At 45.4% G+C, this 14,270-nt stretch overlaps 1 protein-coding gene and 1 pseudogene across 1 annotated transcript in view; one reads left to right on the top strand and one right to left on the bottom strand.

Moving 5' to 3' along the window:
* Nucleotides 1–7: 7 nt before the first annotated feature.
* LOC126942363 (iron-sulfur cluster assembly 1 homolog, mitochondrial-like) lies at nt 8–1,065 on the bottom strand (annotated as a pseudogene).
* A 6,983-nt stretch (nt 1,066–8,048) lies between these two features.
* The window catches only part of ZNF506 (zinc finger protein 506), a 29,836-nt gene continuing 23,614 nt past the window's right edge, over nt 8,049–14,270 (top strand). The window contains 2 exon segments of the mRNA XM_050769646.1: nt 8,049–8,226; nt 9,548–9,604. Coding sequence (XP_050625603.1) covers nt 8,224–8,226; nt 9,548–9,604 — 60 coding nt within the window. The 5' untranslated portion in view covers nt 8,049–8,223.

Genomic DNA, 14,270 nt, shown 5'->3' on the forward strand with positions numbered 1-14,270 from the left:
ATCTGTACTATAGTTGAAGAAAATCTTTGCCCAGTACTATTAAAGGGTACGCAATGAGGCATCTGACAATGAAAGTTTTCATTAAAATGTATACAAAAGGCTATGTTAAGTTTGGGTGGATAAAACAATGCACCACCATGTTACTACAAGCAGTCAGGATGTCCTGTCTCCGATTTTAGAAGTTTCTGATCTGGTTGGGAGAAATGCCGAGGGGGATGCATGTTCAAGCCAGTCAATAGAGATCTAAGGAGTGCACACAGTCCAGGAAATGGATAAACAGGTGCCCAGGAAGGCAACTTTAATGAAACTGGTTCTAAAACAAAGGATATAAGAGACCTAAATGATATGAAGAAAGTGATGGCTTCTCATTTTCTGTCCCCTACAGAGAATACAAATATCATTTCTTCTGGAATCTAACACACTGGCTTCATTTTCAAAATGCATCACTTTATTTTCCTACAAGGCAGCTACACATTAAGCATGTGACAGTCACATGATTTCTGCAGTGAGCCCCAAGGCTTCGGAGCTTTCCTGGAACCTACAGCCAGAAGAGTCCTGAGATTTCAAATATTAAAGCTTTCTCCACAGCCACAAGTTCTTTTGATGTTTGGGTTATTGAACACAGACTCACTGGATAATTTTTCTTCAACATAGTCCATTTCTGTTCTAAAAGTTTAGCTGTGCTTTCTTTTCAATGAATACTCTGACTCCATCTTGAATAACTTCTTCGTTGGAATCTCCTTTTGTCTTCCTGTATTCTAGAGCATAAGAAAGGCCATTACAGCCCCTGGCGTGCACACCAACTTTTACACCTACATGCTCAGGCTTATCTTTAAGAAGTTGTTTTATCTTGTTTACTGCTGAAGGTGTCAGGGCGAGGGCGGTCCGGGTGGGCTGACGCTTCCTCTTGCTTACAGCCCAGACAGTTGCCGGGACTAAGGAAGCCGACGTCTTCGCCATCGGGGTGCTCCAGTACCTCAAGCCCAGCCGCCTCAGCCTCTCTCCATGGACATGGCGGGCGCATTCAATTCAAAGAATTTTTAAATTTCCATCTTGATTTCATCCAACGCTCATTCAGAAACAGGTTGATCTTTAATTTTTTAATTTAATTTCCATGTATTTATTTAATTCCTAAAATTTATTTAATTTCCATGTATTTGCATGGTTTTGATCATTCATTTGAAGTTGGTTTTCACTTTTATTCCACTGCAGTCTGAGAGAGTAGTTGATATAATTTTGATTGTCTTAAATTTATTGAGACTTATGGCCTATCATATGCCTATCTTGGAAAATGTTTCATGTGCTGATGAGTAAAATGTATATTCTGCAGTTCTTGGATAGAATGTTTGTAAATATTTTTTAAGTCCATTTGTTCTAGGATATAGTTTAAGTCCATTGTTGTTGTTGTTGTTAACTTTCTGTCTTGATGACTTGTCTAGTGCTGTCAGTAGAGTATTGAAGTCCCTCATTATTATTGTATTGTCATCTATTTCATTTCTTAGGTCTAGTAGTAATTGTTTTATAAATTTGGGAGCTCCAGTGTTAGGTGCATATATATTTAGGATTGTGATATTTTCCTGTTGGACTAGTCCTTTTATCATTATATAATGTCCCTCTTTGTCTTTTCTTTTAACTGTTTTTGCTTTAACATCTGTTTTGTCTGATGTAAGAATGACTACTACTGCTTGCTTTTGGGGTACCTTTGCATGGAATATCTTTTTCCAACCCTTTTCCTTAAGTTTAAGTGAGTCCTTATATGTTGGGTGAGTCTCTTGAAGACAGCACATATTTGGCTTGTAAAATCTTTTTTTTTTTTTGAGTTGGAGTTGAGTTCTTGTTGTCTAGACTGGAGTGCAATGGCATGATCTCAGCTCACCGCAACCTCTGTCTCCTGAGTTCAAGTTATTCTGCTACCACAGCCTCCTGAGTAGCTGGGATTACAGGCATGCACCACCACGTCTGGCTAATTTTTTTGTATTTTTAGTGGAGGCAGGGTTTCTCCATGTTGATCAGGCTGGTCTCAAACTCCCGGCCTCAGGTGATCCACCCACCTCAGCCTCCCAAAGTGCTGGGATTACAGGCATGAGCCACTGCACCCAGCCTGGTAAACTCTTATCCATTCTGCCATTCTGTATCTTTTAAGTGGAGCATTTAGGCCACTAAATTAGTAGCATTTAGGCCAATAATCACTATCGGTTATACCACCATACATTACAATGCCTGTCATTGAAAGGCTTGAACACACTGTAATCCATTCATTTGGATTCAATTTTGCAGTTATGGTGGAGATTTTGGCCTATTGATCATCCTGCTGATTAAATAGTCTGTCAAGAGAAAGCAGAGATGCATGGGCACCAACATGGAAAACAGCGATAATGGTAGTGTGTCCCAGGATTCAGATATCTTCCCAGTATTCTTTTCCCCAAACCTCTTTATTCCCAATTAACCATTTGTTTTGTTACCATTGGGGTATCCAGGTAGTAAGACCATCTGCTACAGACCGAGTTGGTATACAAGTGACAAATCCCTCTGGCCTCCTCTTGAATAGCTTGGAGGATGGCTACTAGTTCAGTTAACTGGCTGCTCCCACCCCTTCCTTCATCATAAATTCTTATGTTTTTAATAGAATTATAAGCCATGGCCTTCGAGCATCGGGTCCCCAATGTATTTGGTGGATCCTTCATAAACCAAGCATGTTTCTGATCCTCTGGGCTTAGTTCTTTAAAGGATCTGCCCCATTGGGCGGGGGAGGTTTCCTTCCCTATCTGCAGGACTTGCTCGGTGATTTCCTGAGCTGGGAAGTTTCATACATCCTCATGTAAAACTGATACCTCCTTTGGTTTTGGCTTAGCCTGGTCTTGTATGTACCATTTCCATTTTATGATGCTACATTCTTGGGCATGCCCTGTCTGGTGGGTTTTGGGGGAACTCAAGACCAAGTAATACTAGGAATTTCAGGCCTCATAAAGACATCATGGTTGAAGCAGAGGTGTTCCATTTTCAGCAAAGCCCAATAGCAAGCTAACAATTGCTTCTCAAAAGGGGTATAAGCTTTTCCCGCCTTTGGCAGTTTCTGGGTCCAAAACCTGAAAGGTACCCTCTTCCCATCTTGTTTCTGCCTAAGGCTCCAATTAGCATGTTGATCTAGGACAGTCACTTGCAGTTCTGCTGGCCCATGCCATATGGGCCACAGATCCAGGACCAGTTGCACCACTTGTTTAGCTTGTTCAGAAGTCATGCTGTCTCTCCTCAATGAAAGTCATAGCATTTTCTAGTGGCTGCATGCAGAGGTTGTAAAATGTTACCCTGAAAGGACACAAAAACACAAAGACACCCCCACCCCCCTTGCTCCCTATTGCTACACCCTTTGTTCTGCTTCTGCTTTCTTATCTCTGCACGTACCAGAGGTTTCGAAAGTTCTGTAAGTACCTGTTTCTCTTCCTGGGGCTAGGTCACAAGACATGTTTAAGTAAGATAAACTCATGCTGCCATAAACCGGTTGTGCAACCTGACGCAATATAATTAACTGCCTTTGTGCAGAAACTGCTCTTCCGTCTCAAGGGTTGAACTGAGATACCAGAAATGGCGGGAACCAATCATAGTTAGCCAAATCGCCTTGTTCAAACACCAGCCAATCATACATCTGATCTGTATAATGATTCTATGACCACTCTTCTTAGACTATATAACACTGTTGAATGCTCTGTGGGGGAACTCTCTCTCTCTTGACCCTCTCATGCCGAGAGTGAGTGAGAGTTCCGGGTTCGAACCTGTAATAAAGATCCTTGCTGCTTAGCTTTGACTCTGGACTCTGGTGGTCTTCTTCGGGGAATAAACGGACTGGGCATAACAACCCCAGTGGGGAATATGATGTCTCCAGAATCCAAACAAGCCAATAAATTTCTGAGCCTCCTTTTTAGTGGTAGGGGTTGCAAATTCTAGTATTTTAGCCTTAGTCTTTGGTAAAATGGACTATTTCCCTGCATTCCACAAGACACCAAGGAATTTTACAGTTTGTGCAGTTCCTTGAATTTTACTAGGCTAATTTCCCATTTTTGAGATAGGAGCTGGGTTTTTACTTGTTCCAAGCCCCAGCTGACTAGTGCCTCAGTTTCACCCTGACTGGGCCACTTGGACAGCTGCTTTTTTCAGCAATAGGCTGATAGCTTTGAGCCTGATCAGTCAAGACATAGGCCTGGCATTGGGCCAGGGCCAGTCTGGACGTCAGATTAGCATTTTCTTTTTCCAACTTACATTTCTCTTTTTGCAACCAGCCCCTAATTTGACATATTAACTTATAAGCAGTAAGCAAACACCATCCACTCTGAGAGATTCCCTCAGCATCTTTTTTGCTGACTAGAATCCCCTGTAGCACTTCATGCACAGAGATTTAAATTGCACTAATTTAGATTCTCAATTCTCACAAAGGCCAGTTTCCCTGGACCATTCAATCGCCAAGGGGGAGAACTAGGGGAGTTCCCATACCAAGGTATGGGAAGTTCCCGAGCCTCCAGCCCTGTCCTTGTGGCCAAAAAGAGGCACACTTTTGGTTTCGAATCCTGTTTGTAATGCCAAAAATGTTCGGTAAGGGAAAGGCGTGAGGGGAGAAGAAAAGACACATACAGAATACCTTTAAGAGTAAACAGGCCGGGCGCGGTGGCTCAAGCCTGTAATCCCAGCACTTTGGGAGGCCGAGACGGGCGGATCACGAGGTCAGGAGATCGAGACCATCCTGGCTAACACGGTGAAACCCCGTCTCTACTAAAAAATACAAAAAACTAGCCGGGGGAGGTGGCGGGTGCCTGTAGTCCCAGCGACTCGGGAGGCTGAGGCAGGAGAATGGCGTAAACCCGGGAGGCGGAGCTTGCAGTGAGCTGAGATCCAGCCACTGCACTCCAGCCTGGGCGACAGAGCGAGACTCCGTCTCAAAAAAAAAAAAAAAAAAAAAAGAGTAAACAAACTGGCCGGGCGCGGTGGCTCAAGCCTGTAATCCCAGCACTTTGGGAGGCCGAGGCGGGTGGATCACGAGGTCAGGAGATCGAGACTATCCTGGCTAACATGGTGAAACCCCGTCTCTACTAAAAATACAAAAAACTAGCCGGGCGTGGTGGCGGGCGCCTGTAGTCTCAGCTACTTGGGAGGCTGAGGCGGGAGAATGGCGTGAACCCGGGAGGCGGAGCTTGCAGTGAGCCAAGATCAAGCCACTGCATTCCAGCCTGGGAGACACAGCGAGACTCCGTCTCAAAAAAAAAAAAAAAAAAAAAAAAGAGTAAACAAACTTTATCCCATGTAAATGGCAATGCAGATATAAGAAGCAAATGATATAATAAGCAAATAAATATAATAAGCAGATTGATATAATAAGCAGATTCATATAATAAGCAAGTTACAATGGGAAGAGGAGATGGGAAAAGAGATATATATATTTACACTCACCAGACTGTGGAGGATTCGCCACCAGAGTGGGAAGCAACCACCTGGGCTCCAGAGTTGGACACTCGCCCATGCACAGACGAGGAGAAGTCTCTCATGGAGCTTCAGTGCAGTCTAGGACCCTAGCTCTTTTGAAACGAATTGTTTGGCATAATTCGTTGCCATTCATAAGACCCATTCATGAGGGCCATTCGCAACTGGGCCCAAGGAACACAAAAAGGTCAAGTGGTTTTTGCGATTGCCTATTGTTTTTTTTTTTTTTTTTTTTTTTTTTTTTTTTTTTTTTTTGAGGCGGAGTCTCGCTCTGTCGCCCAGGCTGGAGTGCAGTGGCGCGATCTCGGCTCACTGCAAGCTCCGCCTCCCGGGTTCCCGCCATTCTCCTGCCTCAGCCTCCCGAGTAGCTGGGACTACAGGCGCCGCCACCGCGCCCGGCTAATTTTTTTGTATTTTTTTTTAGTGGAGACGGGGTTTCATTGTGTTAGCCAGGATGGTCTCGATCTCCTGACCTCGTGATCCGCCCGTCTCGGCCTCCCAAAGTGCTGGGATTACAGGCTTGAGCCACCGCGCCCGGCCTGCCTATTGTTTTTCAACAACTAATGTATAGGAATAGATTGAAATAGAGATTTCTCCAATACAGCGCTGGATGAACGCCTCAAGCAGCTCACACAACCTGTTCCGGGACTTGGTGACCATTGTTTGTGTCCATGTTCAATTGACTTCAAATTTAATATTTAACTTTTCCTCCACACCAGACTATGGAGGATTCACCACCAGACCGGGAAGCAACAGGCTGGGCTCCAGAGTCGGACACCCATCCGTGCACAGACAAGGAGAGGTCTCATGAAGCTTCCGCGCGATCTGGGACCCTAGCTCTTTTTGTAACGAGTTCTTTGGCATGAGGCCCAGTCATGAGGACCCTTCACGAATGGGGTCAAGGAACACAAAAAGGTCAACTTTTTTTTTTTTTCAATTGTCTATTGTTTTTCAATAACCAATGTATTGGAATAGATTGAAATAGAGATTTCTCCAAAACAGCACAGGATAAACGCCTCAAGGGGCACACATAACATTTTCCAGGACTTGGTGACCATTGTTTGTGTCCAGGTTCAATTAAGTTCAAATTTAATATTTAAGTTTTCCTCCACAAATTCCCCTGTCTTGATGAATTGGCTCTGTCTAGGCAAAGGGCAAGGTGAACCCCTTGGGCCGTTACACAACCTCCACCTCCTGGGTTCAAAAGATTCTCCTGGGCCGGGCGCGGTGGCTCAAGCCTGTAATCCCAGCACTTTGGGAGGCCGAGACGGGCGGATCACGAGGTCAGGAGATCGAGACCATCCTGGCTAACACGGTGAAACCCCGTCTCTATTAAGAAATACAAAAAACTAGCCGGGCGAGGTGGCGGGCGCCTGTAGTCCCAGCTACTCGGGAGGCTGAGGCCGGAGAATGGCGTAAACCCGGGAGGCGGAGCTTGCAGTGAGCTGAGATCCGGCCACTGCACTCCAGCCTGGGTGACAGAGCGAGACTCCGTCTCAAAAAAAAAAAAAAAAAAAAAAAAAAGATTCTCCTGCCTCAGCCTCCAGAGCAGCGGGGACTACAGGTGTGCACCACCACACCCTGCTAATTTTTTGTATTTTTAATAGAGATGGGGTTTCACCATGTTGGCCAGGCTAGTCTTGAACTCCTGACCTTAAGTGATCTGCCCACCTTGGCCTCCCAAAGTGTTGGGATTACAGGTGTGAGCCACTGCACCTGGCCCTAAATGATTTCTTTCTACTTCCTATAGCAGTTTGAAAGTAAAGGTTGTTTCAAATGGAAAAATAAAAAGAATGTGGATAAAAATAAAATATAAAAAGTTAAGAAAAATTACAAGAAATTGCAAAATATATATGTAAATCTGGTGTTCAAAAATGACAAATTTGATTTATTTGTAAAGTTTTATTAAAATTAGCTACACACTGTTACCAAAGTAAAAGTTGATTTTCTCTTGAACAAAAATTTTATGTATTATTAATACGACAGCAGAATACTTCTGTTCACCTTTTGAATACATTCAAAAAGAGAGAGAGTAAAAAAGAGAATTTTCCCATGCTCTGGGTGGGTCTGGCTCAGCTCAGGGAGGAAGTCCTGTTTGAAAAGGCTGCAGCCGGCCGGGTGCGGCGGCTCACGTTTGTAAACCGAGCACTTTGGGAGGCCTTGGCAGGCGGATAACTTGAGGACAGAAGTTTGAGACCAGCCTGGCCAATATGGTGAAACCCCGTCTCTATTAAAACTAGAAAAAAAATTAGCCGGGCATGGTAGGGGGCGTCTGTAATCTCAGATAGGCGGGAGGCTGAGGCAGGAGAATTCGCTCAACCCAGGAGGTGGAGGTTGCATTGAGTCAAGATCACGCCATTGCAATCCAGCCTGGGAAACAAGAGTGAAACTCCGTCTCAAAAAAATAAATAAATGAAAGGAAAAAAAGAAAAGGCTGCAGGCTTACACTGTTACTCTTCACTCAGTCCAGCATCTGATCACGTCTTCTGTCACTTAGGACCTGAGGGGCGGGGCCTTAAGCATTATCCAATCAGGGACGCTGGGCTGCAAATCGTCCAGTCAGGTAGGCAGCTGGAGCGAACAAGACTGCTTCCGGCTTCCGGCCTTGGCGTGCCCATTGTCTCTCGGCCGTCACAGCTTCAGGTGTGGTCTTGCTCTGTGGCGTCTGCTCTTAGAGGCCCAGCCTCTGTGGCCCTGTGACCTGCAGGTATTGGGAGAGCCACCGCTAAGACGCTGGGACCCCCTGGAAGCATAGAAATGGTGAGTGCCGGTTCGACATCCCGAGAGACAGGGAGGGACTGGTTGGAACTGGGGAGGAAGTGGCTGTGGCAGAATTTAGGCCTCCCGGCAGTTAGCTCCGCAGTCTGCGCTCCAAGTTCTGGTTGCCCAGTTCCGCCTGAGCCGTAAGATGGAGGCTGCGTTGACAGCGGGGCCCCGGGCCTCCTGTCTTTTCCTTGCTCAGTGACTGTGCCCTGGCCTGGAGCCCTCTCCGGGCAGCTCTGCACCAACAGGTCTTTCCCAGATTGTTTAGGGACCACGGGAGGGTAGTCAGGGGAGAATCCTGACTCGGGGTACGGGTTCATGAATGGGAAGAGCTTTGGTTCATGGGGTTCACAGTTTCTCTTTTCTCCTATTAAAAATTTATGGGGCCGGGAGTGGTGGTGGTATACCCAGACCGTTTGTTCCCCAAAGAAGACCACCAGAGTCCAGAGTCAAAGCCAAGCGGCAAGGATCTTTTACTACAAGTTCGAACTTGGTCCCTCCATTCCACAGCGTACAAGAGGGCCGGGAACAATGCGAGTGCTTGCTTTTTATAGCCCGATGTAAACAGGATATGTAAAGTTACAGGGGAACAAGGTAATTCTCTCAGTTATAGCATTACAATTGGTTAATATTATACATTTAGCATTTTTTGTTGTTGTTGTTGTTGTTTTTGAGACGGAGTCTCGCTCTGCCGCCCACGCTGGAGTGCAGTGGCCGGATCTCAGCTCACTGCAAGCTCCGCCTCCTGGGTTCACGCCATTCTCCTGCCTCAGCCTCCCGAGTAGCTGGGACTACAGGCGCCCGCCACCGCGCCCGGCTAGTTTTTTGTATTTTTTTTAGTAAAGACGGGGTTTCACCGTGTTAGCCAGGATGGTCTCGATCTCCTGACCTCGTGATCCGCCCATCTCGGCCTCCCAAAGTGCTGGGATTACAGGCTTGAGCCACCGCGCCCGGCCTACATTTAGCATTTTTTTTATTGGTTCCCGCTGTGTCTTTATCGGAGATTTCCCAGGTGGTGTTTTTCTAAAGTTTGAAAGAAATATGGAGGAATGTGTTTGTGCTGGGCTCAGGAAGTTGAGAGATATATGGTGGGTTGTGTTTGTGCTGGGCTCAGGGAGTTGGGAGATATATGAGAAATGTGTTTGTGCTGGGCTCCTGCGGGGCTCAGGGAGTTGGGAGATATATGAGGAATGTGTTTGTGCTGGGCTCGTGCTGGGCTCAGGGAGTTGGGAGATATATGAGGAATGTGTTTGTGCTGGGCTGGTGCTGGGCTCAGGGAGTTGGGAGATACATGAGGAATGTGCCTTATTCCTTTCAGTGGGTCACGCCTGTGATCCCAGCACGTTGGGAGGCCGAGGCGAGCGGATCAGTTGAGGTAAGGAGTTCAAGACAAGCATGGCCAAAATGGGGAAACCCCATGTCTACTAAAAATACAAAAGTTAGCTGGGTGTGATGGCAAACGCCTGTAGTCCCAGCTACTTTGGAGACGGAGGTGAGAAAATCAGTTGAACCCAGGAGGCGGAGGTTGCCATGAGCTGAGATCGGCCGCTGCACTCCAGCCTGGGCGACAGAGCTAGTTTCTGCCTTAAAAAAAAAAAAAAAAAAAAAAAAAAAAAGCGAGGAGTCATCGCAAAAATATCAAATAATTTAATCAAAGAGTGATTCAAGGCCGGGCGCGGTGGCTCAAGCCTGTAATCCCAGCACTTTGGGAGGCCGAGATGGGCGGATCACGAGGTCAGGAGATCGAGACCATCCTGGCTAACACGGTGAAACCCCGTCTCTACTAAGAAATACAAAAAATAGCCGGGCGAGGTGGCAGCGCCTGTAGTCGCAGCTACTCGGGAGGCTGAGGCCGGAGAATGGCGTGAACCCGGGAGGCGGAGCTTGCAGTGAGCTGAGATCCGGCCACTGCACTCCAGCCTGGGCTACAGAGGGAGACTCCGTCTCAAAAAAAAAAAAAAAAGAATTGTAGAGCACCCAGCTACAGTTTGTGGTTTGTGGTCCATGGGAGGGGCTTGAAGGAAAGACATTTATAAGGTGCATCATGAAGAAAACCAAATTCAATTATTGGTTAGGTATACTTACATAGTTTTTACTTTTTTATGTTTATTATTTATTTATTTATTTTTTGAATCTCGCTCTGTCGCCCAGGTTTGAGTGCAGTCGCTGGATCTCAGCTTACTGCAAGCTCTGCCTCCTGGGTTCACGCCATTCTCCAGCCTCAGCCTCCCAAGTAGCTGGGACTACAGGCGCCTGCCACCGCCAGGCTAATTTTTTGTATTTTTAGTTGAGACGTGTTTCACCGTGTTAGCCAGGATGGTCTCGATCTCCTAACCTCGTGAGCCACCCGCCTCGGCCTCCCAAAGTGCAGGGATTACCGGTGTGAGCCACCGTGCCCAGCCTAGTTAGGTAGTTTTTAAATTTGTACAATCGAGGTGGAAATTTCTTGGTTATGTAATCAGAGTTTAATTGGCAGTTTATAGTTGCTTAAGCCTGAATTTTTTTTCCCTGAATGTAGTAATTTACCAAAAAATGCACTTGAGTTTTGATTTTTTTTCTTAGAGGTAGGAATCTGGGTACTAGAGCTTCCTCATTCTAATTGCCTGCCACTTAATTATTTTCACACCCCACAGGGGACTGATTTTCTCTGGCATTTTTCACATGTGTCCCAAGCAGAGTGGGGCGATCTCCCTGCAACCTCTGCCTCTTGGGTTCAAGCAATTCCTCTGCCTCAGCCTCCTGAGTAGCTGGGAGTATATGCGCGTGCCACCACGCCCAGATAATTTTTGTATTTTTAGAAGAGATAGGGTTTCACTTTGTTTGTCAGGATGGTCTCTATCTCTTGACCTCGTGATCCGCCCATCTCAGCCTCCCAAAGTGCTGGGATTACAGGCGTGAGCCACCGCGCCTGGCCAATAGTCATTTTTTTTTTTTTTTTTTGAGACGGAGTCTCGCTCTGTAGCCCAGGCTGGAGTGCAGTGGCCGGATCTCAGCTCACTGCAAGCTCCGCCTCCCGGGTTCATGCCATTCTCCGGCCTCAGCCTCCCGAGTAGCTGGGACTACAGGCGCTGCCACCTCGCCCGGCTATTTTTTGTATTTCTTAGTAGAGACGGGGTTTCACCGTGTTAGCCAGGATGGTCTCGATCTCCTGACCTCGTGATCCGCCCATCTCGGCCTCCCAAAGTGCTGGGATTACAGGCTTGAGCCACCGCGCCCGGCCAATAGTCATTTTTTAAAAAGCATTGCATAACGCTATTGAAAATATGTTTTTTGTTTGTAAATATTTCCCATGAGAAGAAAGCAAAGAATAATTCCCTGATACTGTATTGTAAAAACTATCTGTGCCTCTTTGTCTTTTATTTTTCCAGAGAACTTACCGAATGTTTTTTGGTCAAGATTACCCTCTGGAAACTTAATAGGATGATGTGTCCTCAGCCAACCTTCAGTGGTCTTGGGTTTTAGAACTTTCTGGGGATAAACCAAGATACCCACCATGGCTATGTCTGCTAGAGTGTCTAGTGAATATTAGCTCTTGGGTCATTTTATGCCATAGGACCACCTGAAGTATAGAGTGTAGCCTCTGAAGGGAGCAGGTGGCAGCCTTGGGGTTGAAAGACAGATCCTGGTGCACTTTTTTTTTTTTTTGGAAAAGCTAACCCCTTGCGACATAAAAATTGTCTTCACTCAACCTAGATTCCATTTCTTGGAGACAACATTGCTGGTCAGCCAATCAGATGCTGGTATTGAGGGGAAAACAAATAATTTCTGCCCCCTGGATTCTCTTGCTTGGGCAGCGGAAAAGTAGTGAAAAATTTGTGAAAAAACACTTCAAAAGACAAAAAAACTGACCCCAGTGAGATGGTGTAAAAAAGAAAGTAAAATGCACATGGGGCACTCACTGGGGCATAGCGCAGTGTCTCCTGGGAGGGTAGTTATTGAGCATGTAACTGAACAGGATGGGGTGGGTGATAGGATCTCTAGCTTGAAAAGATTTGTTCACTTATTTTAACTTCAAGTGTTTTTGTTGTTGGTTTTGTTTTGAAACAGTCTCTGTTGCACAGGCTGGAATGCAGTGGCTCGATCTCAGCTCACTGCAACCTCTGGCTCCTGGGTTCAGGTGATCCTCATGCCTCGGCCTCCCGAGTAGCTAGGACTACAGGTGCCCACCACTGCGCCTGAACCGGCGGATTTCAAACTTCTGATCTTAAGCGATCCACCTGCCTTGGCTTCCCAAAGTGCTGGGATTACAGGCGTGAGCCACTGCACCCAGCTGCATCAATTTTTTAACTGTAATTTGCATTTTATTAGTAGGGCTTGAAAGGTAACAAAATATTTACGAAGGACATAAAAGAGATGAGTTTCAAAATATTAGTATTTAATCATATATTTGTTAATAATTCTCATTTATCTTTTTCTTTCCCAGAGTGAGTTTAGGAATTTTCTCAGGTGTGTTTTTTATAGCTGTGATTTCAAACAGAATTCTAAGCCGTAGCTTTAAGAATGCTAGCTACCAAGGGAAAAAAGTAGGGAAAATCTCTCTTCCATTTTGGCTGTAGACAATGAAAATGTTTCCACAGGAAAATCTGGTAGATAATTGATGAGTTATATAGATTCGTCAAACCACAGTACCTCCTTTTGCTGGGTAAATTTGTGACAGTGAATATCTCAGTTCTATATCCTGTTGTCTTGATTTCTGAGTTTAATGCTAAATTATATGTGATGAAACGTGGTACTTCTAGAAGTGTTCCCATATGACTAATTTTTTACTACATTATTTTTAATATAATAAAATATAAATAATAATATATTGTCTGAAAGAAGTAGACATATTTGCTTTTCTTATGGAGGTGTAAAATGCAAGCACCTTAGCCAGGTGCAGTGGCTCATGCCTGTAACCCCAGCACTTTGGGAAGCCGAGGGGGATTGATCACTTGAGGTCAGGAGTTCGAGACCAGCCTGCTCAACATGGTGAAACCCTGTCTCCACTAAAAATACAAAAATTAGCCAGGTGTGGTGGCATATGCCTGTAATCCCAGCTACTCGGGAGGCTGAGGCAGGAGAATTGCTTTAACCCGGGAAGTGGAGATTGTGGTGAGCCAACATCACACCATTGTACTACAGCCTGGGCAACAGGAACGAAACTCCATCTCAAAAAAACCACCAAGAAAAACAAAAATTGAGCCGGGTGTGGTGGTAGGCACCTGTAATCCCAGTGACTCGGGAAGCTGAGGGAGGAGAATTGCTTGAACCTGGGAGGCAGCGGTTGCAGTGAGCCGGGATAGCGCCACTGCACTCCAGCCTAGGCGACAGAGTGAGAATCCAGCTTGGAAAAAAAAAAAAAAGCAAAGAAAAGAAATATTTCATTATGACCACTGAAAACAAATTCAGCTGATTTTTTTAATGAGAAAAAAATGTGCAGAGTGTGTGTCTGGCTGTGTGACAGGTAAGAAAAGAGAGCACCATCTAACTCATAATGGGAAGGGTGTTTCTTTCCATAAACTGTTCCTGGAGCACATAAAGGATGAAGAATTTTATTAATCACAAATATTTTCCAGGATTATCTATGTGTTTCATCTTTCCCCATCTCTTTTTCTTTGTTTATGCATTTCTTCCATTTGGCTTTTCCATGGCTGCATCTTATATATTAAACCAGTAAAGGTAACTACAGTGTTTTGATGAGTTCTGTGAGTAGCTTACTGTACCAAATTATTGAACTGCAGGGAGGTTATGGGAGTCCCCAGGTTTTACACAGTAGCTCAGAAGCATAGATGGGCCCTTGGGGTTTGTGACTGGCATCTGCCATGAGGACAATGTTGTGGGACGGAGCCCTGAATCAGGGTCTGTGCTGACTGTGGGTGGTGTCAGAATTCAAATGTGAGACAATAAATTAGTCTTGGAGAATTGTTTGATGTTCAGCAAACTCTACAGATGTGGTGCCAGAAAAAAGATATAACAGAGGCCTGACCTGGAATAAAACTTTGGGAGATTGGGAATGGGAGGCTATGCTCTGTTGTATGCAGGCTGTCACACTGCCCATTGTC

Source organism: Macaca thibetana, chromosome 19 (assembly GCF_024542745.1).
Source record: "Macaca thibetana thibetana isolate TM-01 chromosome 19, ASM2454274v1, whole genome shotgun sequence".
Classification (NCBI taxonomy): Eukaryota; Metazoa; Chordata; class Mammalia; order Primates; family Cercopithecidae; genus Macaca; species Macaca thibetana.